Here is a 20,981-nt window from a genome sequence, read left to right as displayed (position 1 = left end):
AAACTTGATAATCTCCTGCCTCAGCCTCCTGAGTGCTAGATTTACAGTTGGAGCCGTCATGCTCTGCTTTCTTTTTCTTTTAAAAATCCTCTTATGATCCAGGCATGGTGGCATACTTCTTTAGTCCTAACACTTAGGAGGCAGAGGCAGGCAGGTCCTGGATTTCTGTTGGTTTGAGACCATCCTGGTTTATATAGCAGGTTCCAGACCATTGACATTGAGGGTTACATTGTGAGACACTGGTTCAAACAAACAAACCAACCAACCAAACAAACAAACAAACAAACAAACAAACAACAAACATGATACCCTGTGTGGGGAGGGAAGCTCAATGTACATCATTACCCCCTTTCCAAACTGTAGATTTGGTTAAATAATCCTTGCGGGAAAACAGGCAGCTTTGTACAGAGTGCCCCACCGACTTTTTAGTCTATTAGTAAATAGAAGCGATTTAGATAAAGATTTTATAAACTTTCAGGGTCCTTAAGCATATGCTTACTAGACTATCCTTTTAAAATCTTACTGTGTGTATGTTACATTAGATGTTCTTTTTTTTTTTTTCTTGGTGGTGGTGGAGATTGAGCCCAAGGCCTTGATCATACTAGGGAAGCACTCTGCCACTGAGCTATAACCCCAGCCCTGGCTTTTTTTCCCCCAGTGGATAGGACCTTGTTTATGATGTTTCCTGTCCTTTTTTAAAATTTTTTTTATTTTGGATTTCTAAGATTACCTCACAGGAAGCATATTTCCCCTTTGGGGACTGTATCTTATCAGTAACAAGAAAACCATGCACTTGTTACCCAATGAAGACTGCTGTCTAGTCCATGACCACCTGGCCTCATGCAATCAGGCCGGCCTTAGGCTTACTATGCAGCTAAGGATGCCCGAGCTTCTGATGATCGCAGGCATGTGCTACCATACCTGTGTTTGTATGCTACCATACCTGTGTATGCATGCTACCATACCTGTGTATGCAGTGCTACCATACCTGTGTATGCATGCTACCATACCTGTGTATGTAGTGCTGGGATAAAACTCAGGGCTTCCTGAGCTAGACAAGCACTATTGACTTGAGCCACATACCCAGTCTAGGTCATAACCTTTTGGGTTGTAGATATGTTTTAGGAGTCAATGAAATATGTACCCTTTCAGAAAAAAAAAAGACACATAATTATATATATATGCAAGATGTTTGTGATTTTACAAACTCCTCAAATATGCATAGCCTTTGGGTTGAAAAACATTTGGTTTAAACCACTGTTAAAAGAAATACATCCACTTAAGCAACCTAGAACCTCTATCTTTTTAAATATTGGCTTATTTTCGGGGGAAGGTCCATGCTGGAGCCAGTGTGTGGAGGTCAGAGGGTAACTTTGTGGAACCGGTTTCCTCCCACTTTATGTAGGCTCTAGGATCGAACTCAGGCCGTCAGGCCTGCACAGAGGCACTCTGCCTCTCAGCCATCTCACCAGCCCTGCTACCATCTTTACTAGTAAGTGCTTTACAATCTCCTTACTTCTGTGAGTTCCAGGACAGCCAGGGCTCCACAAGTGAAATCCTGTCTGCAAAAACAACAGCAAAAACCACAGCAACAAAAATCTCTACTTCTTGTAGAAAAGTTCACAATTTTCTTCTTACTCTTTTACTTAAGGTACTAAAAGTCTTTTGGATTCTATATAGTTTTTTATTAATTAGAAGGGAAAACAAAGCCGGGTGGTGGCACACGCCTTTAATTCCAGCACTCAGGAGGCAGAAGCAGGCAGATCTCTGTGAGTTCGAGGCCAGCCTGGTCTACATAGTGAGTTCCAGAACAGCCAAGGCTATACAAAGAAACCCTGTCTCAAAAAACAAAAAAACAAAAACAAAACAAATACAAACAAACAAAAAGAAAAAGAGAAGAAGAAGAAGAAGAAGAAGAAGAAGAAGAAGAAGAAGAAGAAGAAGAAGAAGAAGAAGAAGAAGAAGAAGAGAAAACCCCCACACTGCAAACCTTTGCTTCTAACACTGTCAACATGTTAACATGTTTTACCCAAGAAATAAGCAGTCTGTTACTTTCGGTTCTGTTTCCCTTTTCAGGTCACCACCACAAGAGTAGGTAACTTGGGGTCATGTGTCTGGAGTTAGGGTGAGGCCTCACTGGATCACTAAAGCCTAGCTACACAGAGAAGAGTAATGGGAGTCTCGCTCAGTTTTGAGCAGGTGCGCGCCATGTACAGCGAGTCAGAGTGGCTGTCTGGAGGCAAGAGGATGCAGTCTAAATGTTTAGAAAGCCAGGCTTATGGTCTGATGAGAAAGATAGGGCACATCTTGATTCAGAGGGAGCTTCCTGCCTTAACCCCAAACCTCCTTCTTACTTCTGCTGAGATAAATGTTCCACAGGCATGGAACCCCAGCCAGCTCAGCCACCAGACAATAAGGAAGCAGTTACCCTGGAAACACACAGGTGGGAGATGGGGCTGCTCTGACCCTGAACAAAGGATGCTTGACTGTGTTCCTCTCTAAGCTGGCCTGGAGGTAGAAAGTAGGCTGTGCTGTCACTGTGCCCAGTGGCTGATCTCTGTGGAGAGGTGTTTTTCCAGTCAGAAGTTTCATGGCGAGGCTGCTGTCTTTTAACCTCCTGTCTGCTGATGGATGCCCCGTATTTTTCATGCAGTTTGGTTCTTACTGTCTTGAAAGGTTTTACAGACTGGTTACTGAGAGAGATGAGTAAATTTGACTCTGCCTAAGATACACACCATGGTTTCTCTACTCTGCCCTCAAACCCAAGTATTTAACCTCAAAAGGGACTAGGGGATAGACAGGAGAGGCTAGGGACACTTGCTCCAGCCCTCTTTATGCATACTGTTTTTATGCAGTCTGACTTTATGCAGAACTGTGTTGGGGTCCCCTGATAATGCTTTCTTTTTTCCCTGTGTTCTTTCTCCCAACCCTTCTTTACCCCCCCCCCCCCCCCAAGACTTTTGCTCTGTACCCAGGCTTCTCCTGAACTGGGCTTAAGTGATCTCTTGCCCCAGCCTTCTGAGTACTAGGAGACAGACTCATGTCTGGCTTACATTGTTTTTACCATGGGAATCATACATGTAATGAACACCTTACCAGGGACCATGCTAAGCACTATAAATAATCTTCTCATCCACCCTGAATTCCATCCTTGAACTGACCCAGTGAGATTCACAGAACCACTTAGAGCAGAAGATGGCGTCTGACCATGTGCTTCACACTTTTGTGTTTCAGTGAGAATTGATTCTTCAGCTCTGACTTCTCCAAGGCAGTCTCCTGCTTCCCTGAGAACTCTGGCTCAGCAGTATTCTCTGACACTAACTTAATCCATAGGGCCTGATTAAGGAACTGCCAGAATTCCATTCACAAATTCCCAATAAACAAACTATGTCCTGATGAGGTCCCCACAGTGCATGGTGAGCATGAAGTCAGAGGAGAGCTGGATAATGTTGAGGCATGGACTGTAAGGCCTGAAGATGGAAACATGCCTGTAGCCCAGTAATGGCTTTGGCGGATGAGTAAGAAAAACACCGACAGCATTTTTCTCTGGACTCCGGGAAACTCAGCACAGAGGATGCTTCCCTTATTTATATTGTCTTAAGTTAGACTTTTCCAGGATCATATTGTCTCTTATATCACTCAGCCTGGGGTAATTCTACCTGTCATCATGGCCTCATTGATTCCTGAAGAGTCTATTAAAACTCAACCAATCCAGATGACTTGTTTTGGCAATCTTATAATCTATTCCTTGGTAGGTTGGTTTTTGGTCATGATTGCCTCTAAGAGCTGAAGCAAGTATAAAATGGGTGGGTAGTATAGATATTATATGTATTTTTCTGGATGTGTGGCATGTTTTATATATAATAATGAAACGGAGAGGAAAAGACTACCCAGCCTTAATGAGAGGAACTGGATGGAAAGACTACAGGGAAAAGTTTGTACCTGATTCTCTCTTCAGGCCATTGTAGGCTTTCTCCTCTCTTGTTCTCAAAGGAATACCTCTCCATGAACTTAAAAGGCCTTTTAAAGAAGCCAGCTGCACTAAAGGAAAGTCTAGAATTCTCCAGTAATTTTTTTTTCCCAATAAGGAAGACTTGCTCAAAGGCTGTGGAAGTTTATCACTTCATCATGTGAGGCATGACATGGTGACAGGAGACAGAGTCTCTGATTTAAATGTTATTATTACATATATTTGTGCACGTGTGCATACGTGTAAGAGCATGCCACTATACCCATGCGCATGTGGAGGTCAGTTCTCCACTTTAACCATGGGGGTGCTGGGGATCAAATCAAGTCCAGGTCTGTCGGGATGGTGGCAAGTGCCTTTCCTTACTGAGCTGTCTTTCTGGCCCTTAGGTGTCTTTTCTCACACTGGCCATTTTTAATCTGGGCTGTTTTTTAAAATCTGATTGTCTGGTTCTCTTATTTTCACTTGGTTTGTCTCGCTACTTACGTGATCTAGTGGTTTGGTTTGGCGTGTGTGGTTAGAGGATACACGTTTGCTTTGAGAGTCAGAGCTCTGAATGAGAAATTACCGTTTTGCGTTGCCTTGGGCACTAAGATGATGCTTTGTTTTATTTGAAAGTAGCATGACTAACAATAGAAAGGTAGAAGGTGCAGTAAAACATTAAGCTAGTCAAAGACATATGTTTCTACTGCATAGAAACCTGATTTACCATATTTTTGATTTGAGATTATATCATAGTCAGGCGTGGTGCTACATGTCTACAATCCCAGCATTCAGAAGGCAGGGAAAAGAAGATGAAGGAGTCAAGGCTAGCCCCAGCCACACAACAGGTTTGGGGCCAGCTGAGGCTATGTGGGGTGCTGTTTTATTTTTTATTTTTTGCTTGGTTAAGACAGGGTTTCTCTGTGTAACTGCCTTGGCTGTACCAGAACAAGGTTAGCCTCAAACTCTCTGCTTCCTGAGTCCTGGGATGAAAGGCATGCACTACCACCACCCAGAGGCCTTAGTTTTTAAAAAACAAAACTAAGAAGAAAAAAGTTATCATAAACATGTTTGATTTGAGATTGAAACAAAAATGTCACAGAGTATTCTTAAATATTTACATTTAGAGCTTTGATATGTGTGTGTAACACATACACACTTCACAGAGCTTTTTATTTTTTATTTTTTGTTTTGTTTTTTCGAGATAGGGTTTCTCTGTGTAGCTTTGCACCTTTCCTGGAACTCACTTGGTAGCCCAGGCTGGCCTCGAACTCACAGAGATCTGCCTGGCTCTGCCTCCCAAGTGCTGGGATTAAAGGCGTGCGCCCCCACCGCCCACTTATTTTTATTTTTTAAGGGATGAATTCGTCTTGAATTCTCCCCATAGGTTTGACTAATACTATGTACTCCCCCCCCCACATCCTTTTATATGGCTGATTATGTTTTTGTTTCTTATCAATTAGATGTTCATGTTGGTTTCTCATTAAGTTTTATTAGTCCCATGATTGACATTTGTGGCAAAAATGTGCAAATATTTAGCTTTACTTTGGTTATATCCTAATTTTCTAATTTATTTGATTACCTAAGCTAACCTGCCTAGCCATTGGGAAAAATTAAGTTTATTTATGTACTAATGGAAAACAATGGCCAGCTTATATGGTTTAAGGGAAATAAATATGATCCCGTTACTCCTTTTCTCTCATACATATCACTTTAAAATGTATTTATTATATGTATTTATATGTATCTACTTAGATATAACTCATTTCTATCTGCCAAATAGTATCAACATTTTTTATTTTTTTATTCATTGATTACACCGTGTGTGTGTGTGTGTGTGTGTGTGTGTGTGTGTGTGTGTGTGTGTGTTGTTATGTAATGGGAGGTGGGGTCAAATCCAAAGTCTTGTATATAGCACGGTTGGTGCTCTGCTACTGAGCTGTATGCCTAGCCCTGTTAATTATTTATATTTTCTGTTTCATGGCAGACATGCAGCATTGCAGAGTAGGTGAGACAGAACCCTTACAGGGAAGATCCTACCAGATGGTAGATAATGGTGGAAGTGGAAAGTGTCCTGAGCTGAAGCAGAATGGGGCAAGGAACGGCCATAACTGTTGTCTTCTTAGGATCTGGGGGTCCAAGGCCTGCCTGCACACTGGCATTAGATCAGAACATTTTTGATTGAAGTAGCATATATGTTATATTTTATTTCTTTTGTTTATGTGGATTAAGAAAACATTCACTGAAGTTCTGTTCTTACCTTCTCAGTGTTGTCCAGACTAAAACTCCTGGAGCATTCTTCCCCTTCCTTGGACTTCTCTCCAGTATGCACTTAATTGGCATGGTTTAGTTATCCGTGTAAGTTTTTGTTTGGGGAAGCTATTTTTTTTCAAAGCTTTTTATCTTTATTTTATTTGTATTAGTGTTTTGCCTGCATGTGTGGTAATGTACCACATATATGCACTGCCTTCTGAATCACCATTTGTGGGCTGGGAGTCAAACCCAGGTCCTCCGGAAGAGAAGCTCCTGTTCTTTTTTTTTTATTTTTTTTTATTTTTTTGAGACAGGGTTTCTCTGTGTAGTTTTGGTGCCTATCCTGGATCTCGCTCTGTAGACCAGGCTGGCCTGGAATTTACAGAAACCCGCCTGGCTCTGCCTCCCGAGTGCTGGGATCAAAGGTGTGCGCCACCATCACCCGGCTGAAGCTGGTGTTCTTAATCACTGAGCCAGCCTTTTTGTTTTTTGTTTTTTGTTTTTGTTTGTTTGTTTTTTGTTTTTTTAAGGACATGGTCTCTACGTAGCCCAGGCCGGTCTCCAACCCATGGTCTTTCTCCTTCTGAGTGCTGGGATTGGTCATGTGCCAGCATACCTGCTATAGCTACATGGTTCTCAACTTCCTCTTTTCCTTATCAGTCTTTGCTCAGACCCTTGCACTCTTTCCCCCTTTACAAAGATAAACTAGGTGCCCCAAAGAAGGCACAGTGGTAGGTGCAGGTATAGGAGTCTGTGCATGGATCTGTACTTGTTACTTCTCTGTTGCTCTGCTAAGACACCATGACCACATACAAGCTATAGAAGGAGTTTATTCTGGCTTGCGGTTCCAGGGGGATCAGAGTCCATCGTGATAGGCAGGCATGGCAGCAGGCACGGAGGCAGGGTTGGGAAGCTGAGAGATGACATCTTCAGGGGCAGAGTCAGCAAACTAGAACTGGGGCGAGGCTATAAACCCTCCAAGCCCTCCCTGGTGACCATTTCCTCCAGCAAGACTGCACATCCCCATAACCTCTTCAGACTGCGCCATCAGCTGGTGACTAAGTGTTCAAATGCATGACCCTAGGAGGGAGGAACATTTCTCATTCAAACTACCACAGTCTCAAAGTATAACCTCAAAGCAGATGATTATTAATTACAAAGGGAAAAGGGCATAGTAATATTGGATACTGTTGGGAATCACCAGATAACAATTTACTGATTTTTTTTTTCTTCTTCAAACTTTTGACAAAGGTTCACATCAGAGACCTTGTAATGGGAACTTAGGCATATGAGTAGAGCTGAGATGGCATGAGAGAAATGGAAGAAAGGTAGAATTAATAGGTTCAGGATAGTATTAGGGAAGCCTAGTAGGCCTTGGTAAGGAATTACAATTTAGTATTGCCGTTAGGAGGTTTGGGAAGTGCCATCTGATTTGTAGCTGTGAAAGGTCTGGCTTTTAGCCTGGCAGTGGAGGCACACACCATTAATCTCAGCACTGGGGAGGTAGAGGCAGGCAGATCTCTGAGTTTGAGGCCAAGCCTAGTCTGCAGAGCAAGTTCCAGAATAGGGCTACACAGAGAAACCCTGTCTGGAAAAATAAACAAAACAAAACGAGAAAAGATCTGTCTTTTGTGAGAGGTATGAGCTATAATAGAATTACGTGGAGGTATGACAACCAGGCAGAAAAGGTTGGCAGTAGGGCTGAACCATGACAGTAGCAGAAGCAGTGATGTGTTTACTCTAGAATAAACGGAGGCAGAGGGAGCAGAAATGCACTCACATTGGGTGTGTGGTCTGATAAAAGAGTGAAATCAAGGGTGACGGATGTTTGGCCCAAGCCTCTTCACTGAGTATCATTCACACTGACCTCCCTGCTTGGTCCATGGGGACAGTGGTTGCTTCATTGTGATTTTGAAAGGCCGAGAGATTAACTAGGCTCTTACTACATCGTGGAAAGATGAACCTGGCCCAACCCTGGGCAAAGACTACCAGAATGCAGAGGTATTCAGAGAACAGACTAGAGAGACTGTAGGAAATAACAAATGCTAGCTACTTGTGGGAATTGGTTAGAGCAATTTACTAAAATTGAGGGTAGCTGGATCTTTTTTTTTTTTAAAGCAGTAACCATTTATTGGCAGTGGTTAATGGCGCGGGTTCCTGAGGCCTGCTTTTGTACAGGCCTAGAGCTAAGCTGAGAATTTTTTTTTATGCTTTGAAGGATTATAAAAGGAGGGGAGATGAAGACAGCAGCAGATTCTTTGGTGAAGTCTGCCAGCCTCTGCCATAGCAGTAGTGGTAATGTGGGTTCCTAGAGCACCAGCAGCAGAATCCCCTGGGCACTTGTGAGAAATGCAAATCTCTGGCTTCCTCACACACCTGCAGAGTCAGAAAGGCTGGGGGGTGGTTTAACAAGCCCAGATCTGATTCAGATGAACATTAAGGTCTGAGACCCACTCTCTTTTCTTTTTTCTTTTCTTTTCGAGACAGGGTTTCTCTGTGTAGCTTTGCACCTTTCCTGGAACTCACTCTGTAGACCAGGCTGGCCTTGAACTCACAGAGATCCGCCTGGCTCTGCCTCTCAAGTGCTGGAATTTAAGGCATGCACCACTACCGCCCGGCACCCACTCTCAAGATCTTCCATATTTACTCCAGGTTACCAGATAAAGAATACTTATAAAAACACTGCATGGAGCCTAGAATGGTACCACACACCTTAAATCCCAGTACCTGGAAGGCCAAGGCAGGCCCATCTCTGAGTTTGTGGCCAGCGTGATCATGATCTAGAGAGTGAGTTCCAGGACAGCCAGGGCTACACAGAGAAACCTTACCTTTACACATCAAAAACAAAACAAAACAAAAAAAGCACTAGATGTAGCTGGAAACAGTTGAACTATTAGCAGTTAATAATAGCAGTGTTCTGTAGTTCACAATTAAAGAGTGTGGGCTGTGAATGCAGACTGCTCTGTTGAAGCGAGGAATCATCACATTTATGATTGACACAGGCTCCTCATGTAGCCTTGGCTGGCCTGGAACTTGCTTTGTAGACCAGGTTGGTCTAGAACTTGTAGTGATCCCCCCTGCCTCTGCTTCCCAGGTGCTGGTATTATAGGCGTGCCCCTCCATGACTGGCGGAGATGAGTAATAAGTGTGTGTCCTTGGGAAATAGACCTCATAAGCCTTACTTTCCTCATCTGTAAAGTGTGCATTCAAATAGGTAACTACTTTGGGTTTTTGTGAGACATAAGTGATTTCATGTAATAATCAGAGGAGTGCCTGGGACTTGAAGGGTAATCTGCATATGTAGTGCATTAAGGAAAACCATTTCAGATTCATTTAATAAGTGATGGCCTGCCCATAAATTTTGCATATAAAATTATTAAGCAATCCAAAGTAAAGCCAGTGTAGATTTTGGAGGCTCAAATACCAGCATGGCCGTTTGTGAACCTTTTTTGCTTTTAGGAAATACAATGAAATCGCCATTATAGGACTGTGAGGGGAAACTGATGATGCATTTGTGCTTGGTTCAGATGTTTCTATTCTCTTCCAATTGCCCTTCTGTGCCTTATCACCATTTCCTATCTTCATTCCCAATTTCTTCCACTCTCTTAATATTGAAAACACTGCCAGATCTATACGTGGTAAAGTAACATCTTGTCTACAGAGGTTCTTTTTCCCATGAGTCAAGGTCCATGAGGCAGTATAGTGTCCATGACTAAGTCCCAGAGGCCTAAATCTGTAATAGTGACTTTTTTTTTTTTTTTTTTTTTTAATTTCAAGCCTTTGAGCCTTCGCTTGTAAATGCTTAGTTCTATTTAAGGATGAAACCACCAAGGCTATACAAAAGACACAAATCTATACAGCCCATGTCGTATTTTTTCCATACTCCTCGGCTCAGCACCCTTTTAAACTAGCTGGATGCCACTGACTTGGAAAGATTAAAACCTCCGTTTCATAGAACAGGCTCCTAAGCAGTATAGGTGTGCTTACAGTCCAGAGTTGAAAACTGCCTTTTAATTCTCCTCTAAGGCAGCAAACCTGCAGACACCTAGTCTAGGGACATGACTAAATCCCCTCCCTCTCAGCACCCGAATAAAGGCACCCGGAACAACATCCTTTTGTAAAAGATACCGCTCAGCGGGGAGCCAGCTTTCTCGTTCGCGCCACCCGAAAGGGGCAAGGGAGGCTCCAGCATCACGGCCCGAGACAGGCGGCTTCCTTGTGACGTCAAGGCAGCGGGCCCTCGCCCCGGGCTCGAGGCCGGTTCCGCTTCCCCGGCTTTCCGGACGCCCGGGTGCGCGAGCGCGGCGCCGTTCTGCGCGTGCTCCGCAGAAGGGACGCGAGAAGGTTGGGTCCAGCTCTCCAAAGTGATGCCTGATTGGCTGGCCTTGTTCTGGGGGGTTCCCCGGCCCTTTCGGCAGGGGTAAAACAATAAGAGGGGGCGGCGGCGAAGGGGGCGGGACGTCCGTGGTCTTGTAGCTCGCTGCAGCAGCGCCCAGGCTCCGGGGACGAGGTGGCGTTGAGGGGCCCGAGCTCGCCGCTCTCCGCCGATCCCGAAGCCGCAGGCTTGTTGAGGGAGGAGACTCTGCCGCGGCCGATCCCGCGACACGCCTGACCTCCGCGCGACGTGCCCGCCGCCGCTGTTGGTTGGAGGTGTGTACGGGGGCCGAGAGGGGCGGTCGGTGTGGTGGTCGGCAGGGGACATTTCGCTCCGCTCCGCGGCTCGCGGCAACCGTCCAGTTGTGTGCGCTCGGTGTCCTGGGTGGTGGTGGTGGTGGTGGTGGTGGTGGTGGTGCTGCTGCTGCTGCTGCTGCGGCAGAAACATTGTTCTCGGCGGCTGCCTACGCCAGCGAGAGTGCGTTTGCGTGTGTGCGGAGCCGAGCCCTTTTCCTGCAAGGTGAGCGGGAGGCTGCGTGGGGAGGGCGATGACCCGCGCGCGTGGTGCAGAGGAGGGCACAGGTGGGGCCGGGGCTTGCTAGGCTGAGGCTGCTCGGCGGGACCCCATCCGCCGCAGCCCCCGGGAGCGCGCCGATCGGGCGCCACGCCGCGGAGCGGGGCAGTGGGCTTCTGCAGAGGTGGTTTCAGGGTGAGAAGCCCACCCCCGCCGGGCCCCCCGCTTGTTTGCGGCCCTGGTTCCCGGTCGTCGCCCCGCCCGTGGGGGAGGGGAAGGGAGGCCGTGTCGGCGGCGGAGGCAGAAGCGACGCAGATGCGAAAGTAGCGGCCTCCGGGCACCATTTCTGTGCCCGGAAACTGAATCCGGGGTTGAAGGTGGCCGCCGCTCCGCTTGCCGGGTGCTCGGAGGCCCCCCCCCCTCCTCCCCCCATTATCCCGAACATGTTCTGATACTAGGGCTGTAACGAGCGAGTCTCCTTCGTCCTTTTTCTGCAGGCGATCTCCAGTTGTCCAGGAATAAAAAAGACGTTTGAGTGCTTTGGGAATGGGTATTTCTCTCCCCCCCATGATATTTTTGAAGAGGGTGAGGGGAGAAGGATGTAAGTTTCCCTAGATGGTGTGGATTTTGTTAGTGGAATTTGATCGAGGTTTTCTTGGGTCTCTTAAGAGCAGATTTCTTCAGGTGTCTCTATGTTGCTTTGGGGTTATAGGGTTGTGTTCACAATTTTTATACTCCTAAGCTATAACTGGTTTTGAGTCGACTGTATAAGGAGCTGCCTTTTGCCTCCTTAAAAACAAAACACGTGCACCAAAGCTGAATCAAGGAAAATTGCCGCCCTCCCTCCGGGTATGATTGTTGTGCTATTTATTAACTTGAGTTGAGGTTTCTGGTTTTTAGATTCAAGACACCATACCTCGTTTGTTGCTAGTACCAGGATCATGGAACCATTAACTACAGTTAAAAGGACGCACTGGAATAGATGAGGATAGTAATTTCTTGTCCATATTTGGCAGTTAATGTAGCCCTAGTCATGTGAACCAAAGTTTCTAGTTAAACACCCGCCTTTACCAAATTCAGTGGTCCCTTTCTGGTCTTTAGATTTAAGCCCAGTGTCCCGGATTTAAGTCAGAAGTCAGAGGCAGGTAGATCTTTGAGTTCGAGGGAGCCTGGTCTCCATACTTGCAAACCAACTAGGCTGCATAGTGAGTTTATGTCTCTCCGCGCCCCCCCCCCCGCCCCCCCCGCCCCCAAATTGTTTCAGTTTGGACCTTAGGACTGAAGGATGTTGTCCCTTCGTTACCGTTTAGGCCATGTGTTCCCATCTAATCTCAGTGTGTACAAATTATTGTGAAAGATCAATTGTGAGAAGGGTTTCAGATGTATTTCCTGGTGGCTTAGGTTATTGAACGTTCAGAATTGAAATATTGCTGGGCGTGGGCGTACGATTTTAATTGAGCTTCGGAGGCAGAGGCAGGAAGAGCTCTTAAGTTGAAGGCCAGCCTGGTCTACAGAGTTCCAGGACAGTCAGGACTACACCAGAGAAAACCCAGTCTCAGAAAACAAAACACAGAAAACTAGAATTGAAATCCTAATGATGGTGAAAGCAAGCCTCCTAAGTGGCGTGAACTAGAACCGCTTGTAGAATGGGTGGCTATGGGAGGAGCAGATGATGACGTCATTGGGTAGTTTAGAAGTGAACTCTGCTAAGAGCCTGCCCTGCAGGTTCCAGGTGCATTGTAAGTACACAGATCCTGCCACCATTCACTGCATTTAAGGGGAATGCCACAGCTGAGTAGATGATGAATGCAGTTTCTTGTTCAGCTTTTGGCCTGGGGACCTCTTGCAAATTTAAAAGCTAGACTGAATGTTAACTTAGTGACCAAGGAGTTGGATTGTTAGTCAAGTTCTAGTTTTGAAGAAGTGGTGGGCATTGTTTGCAGCAGGGAATGTTAGCTATATTTGTCTTAGAAATTAAAATAACAAAAACTCAGTATCAGTAACTGGAAATTTACAGATACTCACATGTCGGTGGTAAATGACATCTTTTCAGCATTTACACTGAAGCACAGATTGGATTGCTTCTGAACGGAAAGTGGGTGGAATTCAGTTGATCTGTGCAGGGCGGTGGTGGCGTACACCTTTAATGCCAGCACTTGGGAGGCAGAGACAGGCAGATCTCTGTAAGTTCAAGGCCAGCCTGGGCTACAGAGCGAGTTCTAGGACAGTCAGGAACACAGAAACCCCGTTTCAAAGACTCAAAAAAACCAAGCAAAAAGATAGTAAGTTTGCCTAGTTACTCTTCACTGCGTATTCAGATGTGTGCTGAGTAGACAGTAAAGCAAACCAGCGTTTCTTTCCAAACTCTTAGCAAAAGAATTTTTTCTGTGCATTGGTTTATTTTAATCATGTAATTTCTGGTAATTTATCCTACCCTGTATTGTTGGGGTGCTAACGGAAATATCTCTTACTATGTTGTGTTGCTCTCTGTTGTTTCCCCCACTGGAAGTTGGATTTACATTTTATTTTTTATTGTATTTATTCAGTCTCTTGAGACAGGATCCTTGTATAGCCCAAACTAGCCTGGCATTTACTGTGTGTCCTAGGCAGGCCTGGAGTTTATGGCGGCATCCTACCTCTGCCTCCTGGATGCTGGGACTAGAGGTAGATGCCACCATACTTGGCGTGAAAATTGAACTGTAAAGTGTTTTAAGAGCTTATTTTACTACTTTTAATTATGTACATGCATGTGTATATGTGTGTATAAAAGGTGTCAGATCCCCTAGAGCTGGAGTTCAGGCGGATTATGAGCTGCCAAATGTGGGTGGTGGGAGGAAAGAACAATATTGCTCTTTACCACAGAGCCATCTCTCCAGCCCCTAAAGTTGAGTGGTTTTCATTTTGTTTTGTTTGAGACAGGGTCTCACTGTAGACCAGGCTGATAGTGAATTAAGAGAGATCATTTGTTGTGGCAGACCTTGGATCCAAGTACCACAGCAATAAAAATAGGAGGGTATGGGTAAAGCAACTTCTGCTCTCAACCCTGAAGCTAAGGGGGCGGCAAGCTCTGAAGGACAGAAGCCCAAAGTGACCACCCATTAAGAAAGGTATGCTGCCCCACAGAAATAGTGAGTTAACATCATGCTCCCTCACCCCCGCCTTGGAGGCAGTGACTTTGTAGGCCTAGCTGACTCGGAACTCTAGATCAGACTGGCCTTGAACTCAAGAGATCTGTCTCCTGCCTCCTGTGTTCTGGGATAAAGGAGTGGGCCACTACCCAGCCTGTAAGTCAGTCTGGGTCTGTCCCCCAACCCCACAGATATAGTTTCTGTGTGTAACAGCCCAGGCTGTCCTGGAACTCGCACTGTAGACTGAGCTGGCCTTGAACTCAGAGATCCTCTGCCTCTGCCTCCTGAGTGCTGGGGTGAAAGGCATGCGCCATCACCACACCTGGTGGACTCTTTAAAGTTCTTTTTATTCTTGATCCTGTGGGTGATTCTTCCAAAGCAATTTACCTTTTTTCTTTTCGTTCTTTTCCTTCTTTCTGTTTTGACTCCTGAGACTGGCTGTGTGGCAGTCCTCGGTGTCATGGCTCTCACCATGTAGACCAGGCTGGCCATCTACAGTGAGCTTCCTGTCCACAGATGTATTCACATTATGCTGCACCCCGCTCCCCTTTTGAGACAGGGTCTTTCTATATAGCCCTGGCTGTTCTGGAACTCTATTCTTTATAGCTCAGGCTAGCCTTGAACTCAGAGAACCACCTGCTTCTGACTGCCAAGTGCTGGGTGTGTATGGCCACACCTGGCAGGTCCAAAGCAAGTTTTCTTGAGTGTAAATAATGAAAACATCATGCTACTGACACAGAATTCTTGTTGTTGGAATGAAGAAGACCGAGGGCCTTTATCTCTTGGCCTTCTGTCAGTTTCGTTTGTCTGTAAATGAGGTTAGTACCTCACTATTCAAGGAGGTAAAGGAAGTGTGGGGTACTCATGAAACTCAAGCATAATGTGAGGCTGCGCGTGGGCCTTTAATCCAACACTCAGGAGGCAGGGCCAGGCAGATGAGAGTTGGAGGCTAGCCTGGTCTACAGAGTGAGTTCCAGAGCAGCCAGGGCCACACAGAGAGACCTTGTCTCAGAAGGGGTGATGGTTGTGGGAGCAGGAAACCATTTCTTAATGGTTGGTCATTTTTAGCTTCTGTCCTTCAGAGCTTGCCCCCTTATCTTCAGGGTTGAGAACAGAAGTTGCTTTATCCATACCCTCCTATTTCTGTTGCTGTGGTTCTTGTCTGCCACAACAAATCTGAGTTCCTTGTCCTAAAAGTGTGTGGCGAGTGTTGTAGTCATTTTAAAATGGGGTCTAGTCTTAGTGTGGGAATGGGCCTTGGCCTGAGTGTGAGCCCTGCAGAGTGAGTGGGAGTGAGCATCCTGCCGTGGAGATATGCTGGGGCTAAGCATGGGCAGTCTGGGATAGCAGTTTCTGGTGAACAGGCTGCAGCCAGTTGGAGACATTCTTTCCATGAATAAAATACATGTATAACCTTCCAAGGTTGGCAGTTTGTCTGCATTTCCTCCTTATCGAGGTGTTTTCTTGACCTTTTTCTTTTTTAATAAGTATGATTTCTTCTCCACAAATATTTATTTAGCCTCTTCTCTCCAAGCATTGAAATAACTACCAAAGAATGACATGAATTTCACACAACTGATTGCATTGCAGTGAGTGAATTTTTTATTGTGTTTTAATGCCTTTAGAGATTGAAGGGTCCTGAGAATACAGAGCCCTTGCTTACCACATGCAAGCCCTAGGGTTGATCCCCTGCTTCCATAAACTGCGTGTAGGGATGTTGCACTATAATCTGCTTCTCAGTCGGTGAAGCAGCAGGTCAGAAATTTAAGGTCATTCTGGGCTACGTGACACCCTGTGTCAATATCAAAGGTCCTTTTGTTTGAAAATGCTTGGGATCCTAAGTGTTGAAGTTGCAGGATTTTTAGATTTTGAACTATGCATAGACTTAAACATCTCTAGTCTGAAAGCTGGAAGGTTCTGAAATTTGAAGCTTTCAAATAGTTGCATTAGTAGTTGTGGCCAAGTATTTGTAATTAAAATTTGCTTTTCTGAAGAGCTAGCCATTTTATACTAGTAGTGGAGCAATGGAGAAGAGGCATTTGAGACCTCTCTGAAATTACTGAGAACTAACTATTTTGCTTTAGAGAACCTTATCTTTTCTGTTCAAATCTGTCCTAATAATAATTTATTGTTTGTAGTGGATTTTTAAAATTAATTTTATTCTTTTGCTCATTGTATACACTGCCATTTTTTATTAATGAAGCCATAATTTCATTTTAAATTTTATTCTGCCTTTTCAATGTCTCATTTTATGGTGCTGAAGTTCCTAGCCCCAAGTCTTTCTTTTTTGATGTGTATGGATGTTTTTGCCTCTATTGTGCCTGCAGAGGCCAGAAGAGGGCATTGACTCTACTGGAACTGGAGTTACACATGGTTGGGAGTTGCCATGTGGTTGCTGGGAATAAAAGCCAGGTCCTGTAGAAGAACAGCAAGTGAAGTTCTTAACACCAAGCCATTTCTAGACCTTCTGTTCTTTTTCTCTCTGCATAACAGCCCTGGCTGACCTCAGACTACCTTTGTAGACCAGGCTGGCCTTGAATTTGTAGAGCTCGGCCTGCATCTGACTCCTGAGTTTAAAGTTTACCTCCCTGGGATTAAAGGCGTGTGCCACCATGCCTTGCTACCCTCTCTTGTTCTTTATTACATTTTCTCTACATAACTGACCATTTGTTGTCAGCATATTTATTCCCGTCTCAACTTCCTTATTTACCTTAAGTAATATTTTTAGTATAATAAGACCTTGGTCATTAAATATTACTATGTCAGACAGAAATACATTATTACTACTTTGGGTACACCCAAAGTGGGTAGCTTTTAGTTTAGTGATGTTAATGCCAGGCATGGTGCTTTACTTAATTCCAGAATTCAGGCGGCCTGGGCAGGATGGTTGCTGTGAGTCTCTGTTGCAAAAACCAGTAATGTTGAATATGTTCATCTCCCTCAATGATATGGGCAAGGTAGCTAAAATCCCTGACTCAAATTTTTAGTCTTCTAAAACCATATTTTCTCTTTAACTCCCCTCCCCCTTTAAGACCTACCTCACTGTAGATCTGGCTGGCCTCAAACTCAGAGTGCTATGTCCAGCTTTATTTATTTGTTTATTTTTTTAAAAAAATTTATGTGTATGGTTGTTATGTCTGTACCACATGTGTATCCCTAGTGCTCAAGAAGACCAGAAGAGGGCCTTGGATTCCCTGTGTTTTAACAATTTCAGTTACTATACACTTTGACATGTAGACAGCATAAGCTATAGATTTCCTATCCATCTTTGAAAGAGTGTATTTGATGGTCCATCGTGGTGGTTGGTGGTGGAGGTGGAAGCAGCTTTCTTTCCAATTGTGACTGAGACTTGTGAAGGTTTCTGCTGCCTTCAAACCTGCTTCAGTCATTTTCTAGTCTCCCAGTTAAAAGTTGATAACATTTTTAAAACAAAAAATACAGGGCTTCAGAAAGATGGCTCAGAACTTAAGGGCACTTTCCAAGTTCAATTCCTAGCATCCACATGGTGGCTTACAATTGTCCATAAAATCCCAGTTCCGGGGGATCCTCTACCCTCTTCTGATCTCCATGGGTACCAGGCATGCATGTGTTATACAGACATACCACTCATATAAAAGAAATAAACTTAAAAAAAGAAAAAAGAAAAGAAAAGAAAAAAGAAAGTAAGGCCAGGCAGTGGTGGCGCACGCCTTTAACCCCAGCACTCAGGAGGCAGAGGCAGGCAGATCTCTGTGAGTTCAAGGGCAGCCTGGTCTTCAGAGGGAGTTCTAGGACACCCAGAGCTACACAGAGAAACACTGTCTTGAAAAAATAAAACAAACAAAACAAAACAAGACAGGACTTGGCTCTAGTCCAGGCAGGCCTGAATGAATGGCTCATGATTTTGAGTGCCTCAGGTTGAGAGGCCTGCGCCACTAAACTTGGTTTACAAATTCATTTCTGTATTATAACCTTGGCAATGCATGCCTTTAGTCCCAGCACTCGGGAGGCAGAGGCAGGCGGATCTCTGTGTTCTAGGCCAGCCTCGAAAACAAAAGAAAAACTGTCTAGAGGGGCAGTTGCAACAGAAGAAACAGCTAATTAGAACAAAGTGGACCACTGAAGTCACTAGAGGTGCACTGAACCTCTGTGCACATCTAACACGGTGATTACAGGAGTCTTCCGGGATGAAATTATTTAGTTGCTTAAAGGAAACCTGCATTGAAATTTGTTAAAATAGGAGTTCAGGCAGCGTTCGATTTGCCTGATGTACACTAAGACGTGTGGTTGGTTTTTGTTTTGTTCTGTGGTTTCCCTTCAGTACTTTGAAGTATAACAAGAGGGGAGCTGGGGGCGGTGTGTGACTTCACAGTTACGAGTGCTTCTTGCTTTTCCAGAGGCCCCAGGGTTAGCTCCCTCGCCACTGACCTGGGGTGCTTCACTGTCACCTGGAACTCAAGCTCCAGGGCATCCATCCGACACCCTCTTCTGGTCCCTGTGGATGCACACATGCGCACATGCACATAACTAAAAAGTCAAGTAGCCTTTCGAGGTTGTGGGTGTATGTTCCTGTGTGTTCTGTCTGTCTACACACATCTTTTGGTACTTAGGATTGAACCCAGGGCTATTTCTTGGAATCACTGTACTAGTCTCTACCAGTGAGCCATTATCAACCATATTACTCCTTTTTTTTTTTTTTTTTTTTGAAAAACAAGCAGTGTTTGTGACATTTTCTCTGTGCTTAGAAGTGGAGGTCAGGAGACAGACTGGGAGTTAGTTCTCTCCACTGTGTTTATTGGTCCTGGGGAGTGGAGCTCAGGTCAGGCAAACCTTTATCTCCTGAGCCATCTCGTCTCACTGGCTGCCTTCCTCCTCCTCCTCCTCCTCCTCCTCCTTTTTCTTTAAAAATTTTCTTTTGTGTGTGTGCATGCCTGCTCGTATGTATATGTAGCACATGTGTGCATGGTACCTGTGGAGGTCAAAATAGGGTATTTGGTCCTCTGGAATATGGTTGTGAGCTACCATGTGACTGCTGGGAACTGAACCTGCGTCCTCCACAAGAGCAACAGTGCTTTTGCTGCTGAGCATTCTCCAATCCCAAGATGTATTTTTAATCATGTGTTTTTGCGTATCTGTGTATGAATATGTGGACATGGGTACCTTCAAGGCTAAAGGTTCAGATTCCCTGAGCACTACTTAACCACGAGCCATCTCCAGCCCGCTGCCACTTAGGCTTCATGGTGATTAAAATCAGACTGCTCTGAGGGCTATATGTATAAAGTAAATAAGAAGTTGCTTCTTTTTTCTTTTCTTTTTTTTTTTTTTTTTTTTTATTTAATGTGTGTGGGTGTTTTACCATTCTGTGTTTCTGGTGCCCAAGGAGGCCAGAAGAGGCCCGCAGATCCCCTGGAACTGGAGTTACATGGTTGCATGCCTTAATGTGGATGTTGGGAATTGAACCTGGGTCCTCTAAGCAGGCAGTGCTCCTAACTGCTGAGCCATCTCTCTAGCCTGTTAATAAAATTTTTTGTTTGTTTTGTTTTTTTAGACACATTTCTCTGTGTAGTGCTGGCTGCCCTTGAACTCACAGAGATCCACCTGCCTGTGCCTCCCAAGTGCTGGGGTTAAAGGCGTGCGCATCACTGCCCGGCCTGTTAATAACATTTTAAAATGGTGTTAGTTTACTTTGTCCTCATTTTTTGTCTGTGAAGCCTTATCCATGGTATTTTACAGGGATGATTTAATGCTGTTTGTCTTTGGTTTCTCCCCAGCATTTGACATTGTGCAGCAAAGAAATGGTGATGGAGAAGCCCAGTCCGCTGCTTGTGGGGCGGGAGTTTGTGAGGCAGTACTACACTCTGCTGAATAAAGCTCCCGAGTACCTGCACAGGTAAACTAAGACCCCCCTTCATACATGTCTGTCCGTCTGTCTCACAGTTGATAAGACCTTTGCAAACAGGAAAAACACGTCATGTCATATGGTATAATACATTCATTCAGTTTTACACACAAATGCACACACTCTCTTTAGTATTTCATGTTTCATTATTCTAATGTGAGGCTTGACTTGCTAAAGGGTTCTAATGAGCAATTGGAAATCAATGACTTAAATGTATCATTTTAAGTTCTCATAGTATTATGAAAAACTGCTATACCCGCGGAAGATTTTTATTTCTTCTCATCTGAAAAAAAAGGTATTAGCTTGTGAGACACTATTAGTAGCCTTGTTCACTGTTTTGACAAGAGTTAAACATCTGTAAGCTGAACTTTTCCAAGAGGTTGAAATGAAGTGTGTGTAGTGTGTAGTTCTTGCCGAGTCCCGTTCTTTTGACTGTGCTTGTGCAAATGAAAGGGGAGACACCTGACAGACAGACAGATAGATAGCTAGCTGTCTATACGATGCTGCAGGACAGTTGACAATGAATCCATCCTCCTTACCTCCTGCTGAGAGCCTGTTTCTGATTCTTCACCCCTGCACCATCTCTGGCCCCGTTGCTGCCCAGGTCCTAGCTGGGCACTCGGAAGGCGGACGTGGCCCATGTTGATATTCTCTTACGTGGTGTGCGAGAGGCTGGGTCTGCTGTTGCTGCGACCCTTGCTGTGAATCCTTTCCTTTCTCCTGTAAACTTTGTGCTGGTTTTACTCAGGATACTTTGGTTATCTCAAGTGTCATACTTGACAGCTGAGGCTAATAACTATTAGGAATTAGGACAAATAAGTGAACAAGCTACCCACAGCCAGTTTCCAAGCTTCAGTGTTGTACTGAAACAAGAAGTGTATAAAA

The 20,981-nt window shown here is 44.7% G+C and overlaps 2 protein-coding genes across 9 annotated transcripts in view; one reads left to right on the top strand and one right to left on the bottom strand.

Annotated features, from left to right (window-relative positions):
• Positions 1-20,981, top strand: part of G3bp2 (G3BP stress granule assembly factor 2) — a 77,850-nt gene that overhangs the window by 38,493 nt on the left and 18,376 nt on the right. For 2 of the 8 annotated variants that reach the window (XM_076546627.1, XM_076546623.1), the window contains exons 1-2: positions 10,719-10,852; positions 19,969-20,087. In XM_076546627.1, coding sequence (XP_076402742.1) covers positions 19,993-20,087 — 95 coding nt within the window. In that variant the 5' untranslated portion in view covers positions 10,719-10,852; positions 19,969-19,992. The other 6 variants (XM_076546629.1, XM_076546624.1, XM_076546630.1 and 3 more) reach the window with 5 other exon arrangements.
• Positions 9,634-11,659, bottom strand: LOC121832539 (uncharacterized). Its single transcript, XM_076545643.1, has 2 exons — positions 10,331-11,659; positions 9,634-9,868 (listed from the first exon to the last, which is right to left on the bottom strand). Exon 1 carries the CDS (start codon positions 11,657-11,659, stop codon positions 10,427-10,429), a length of 1,233 nt encoding a protein of 410 aa, XP_076401758.1. The 3' UTR covers positions 9,634-9,868; positions 10,331-10,426.

This window comes from Peromyscus maniculatus, chromosome 10, assembly GCF_049852395.1.
Source record: "Peromyscus maniculatus bairdii isolate BWxNUB_F1_BW_parent chromosome 10, HU_Pman_BW_mat_3.1, whole genome shotgun sequence".
Lineage (NCBI taxonomy): Eukaryota > Metazoa > Chordata > Mammalia > Rodentia > Cricetidae > Peromyscus > Peromyscus maniculatus.
Note: the sequence above shows the minus strand (reverse complement) of the source record. Positions and strands in the feature narration are given on the sequence as shown.

Excerpts from the sequence above, each read along its gene's own strand:
- LOC121832539 (XM_076545643.1), bottom strand. The coding sequence starts at position 11,659 with ATGGGGGGGAGAGAAATACCCATTCCCAAAGCACTCAAACGTCTTTTT.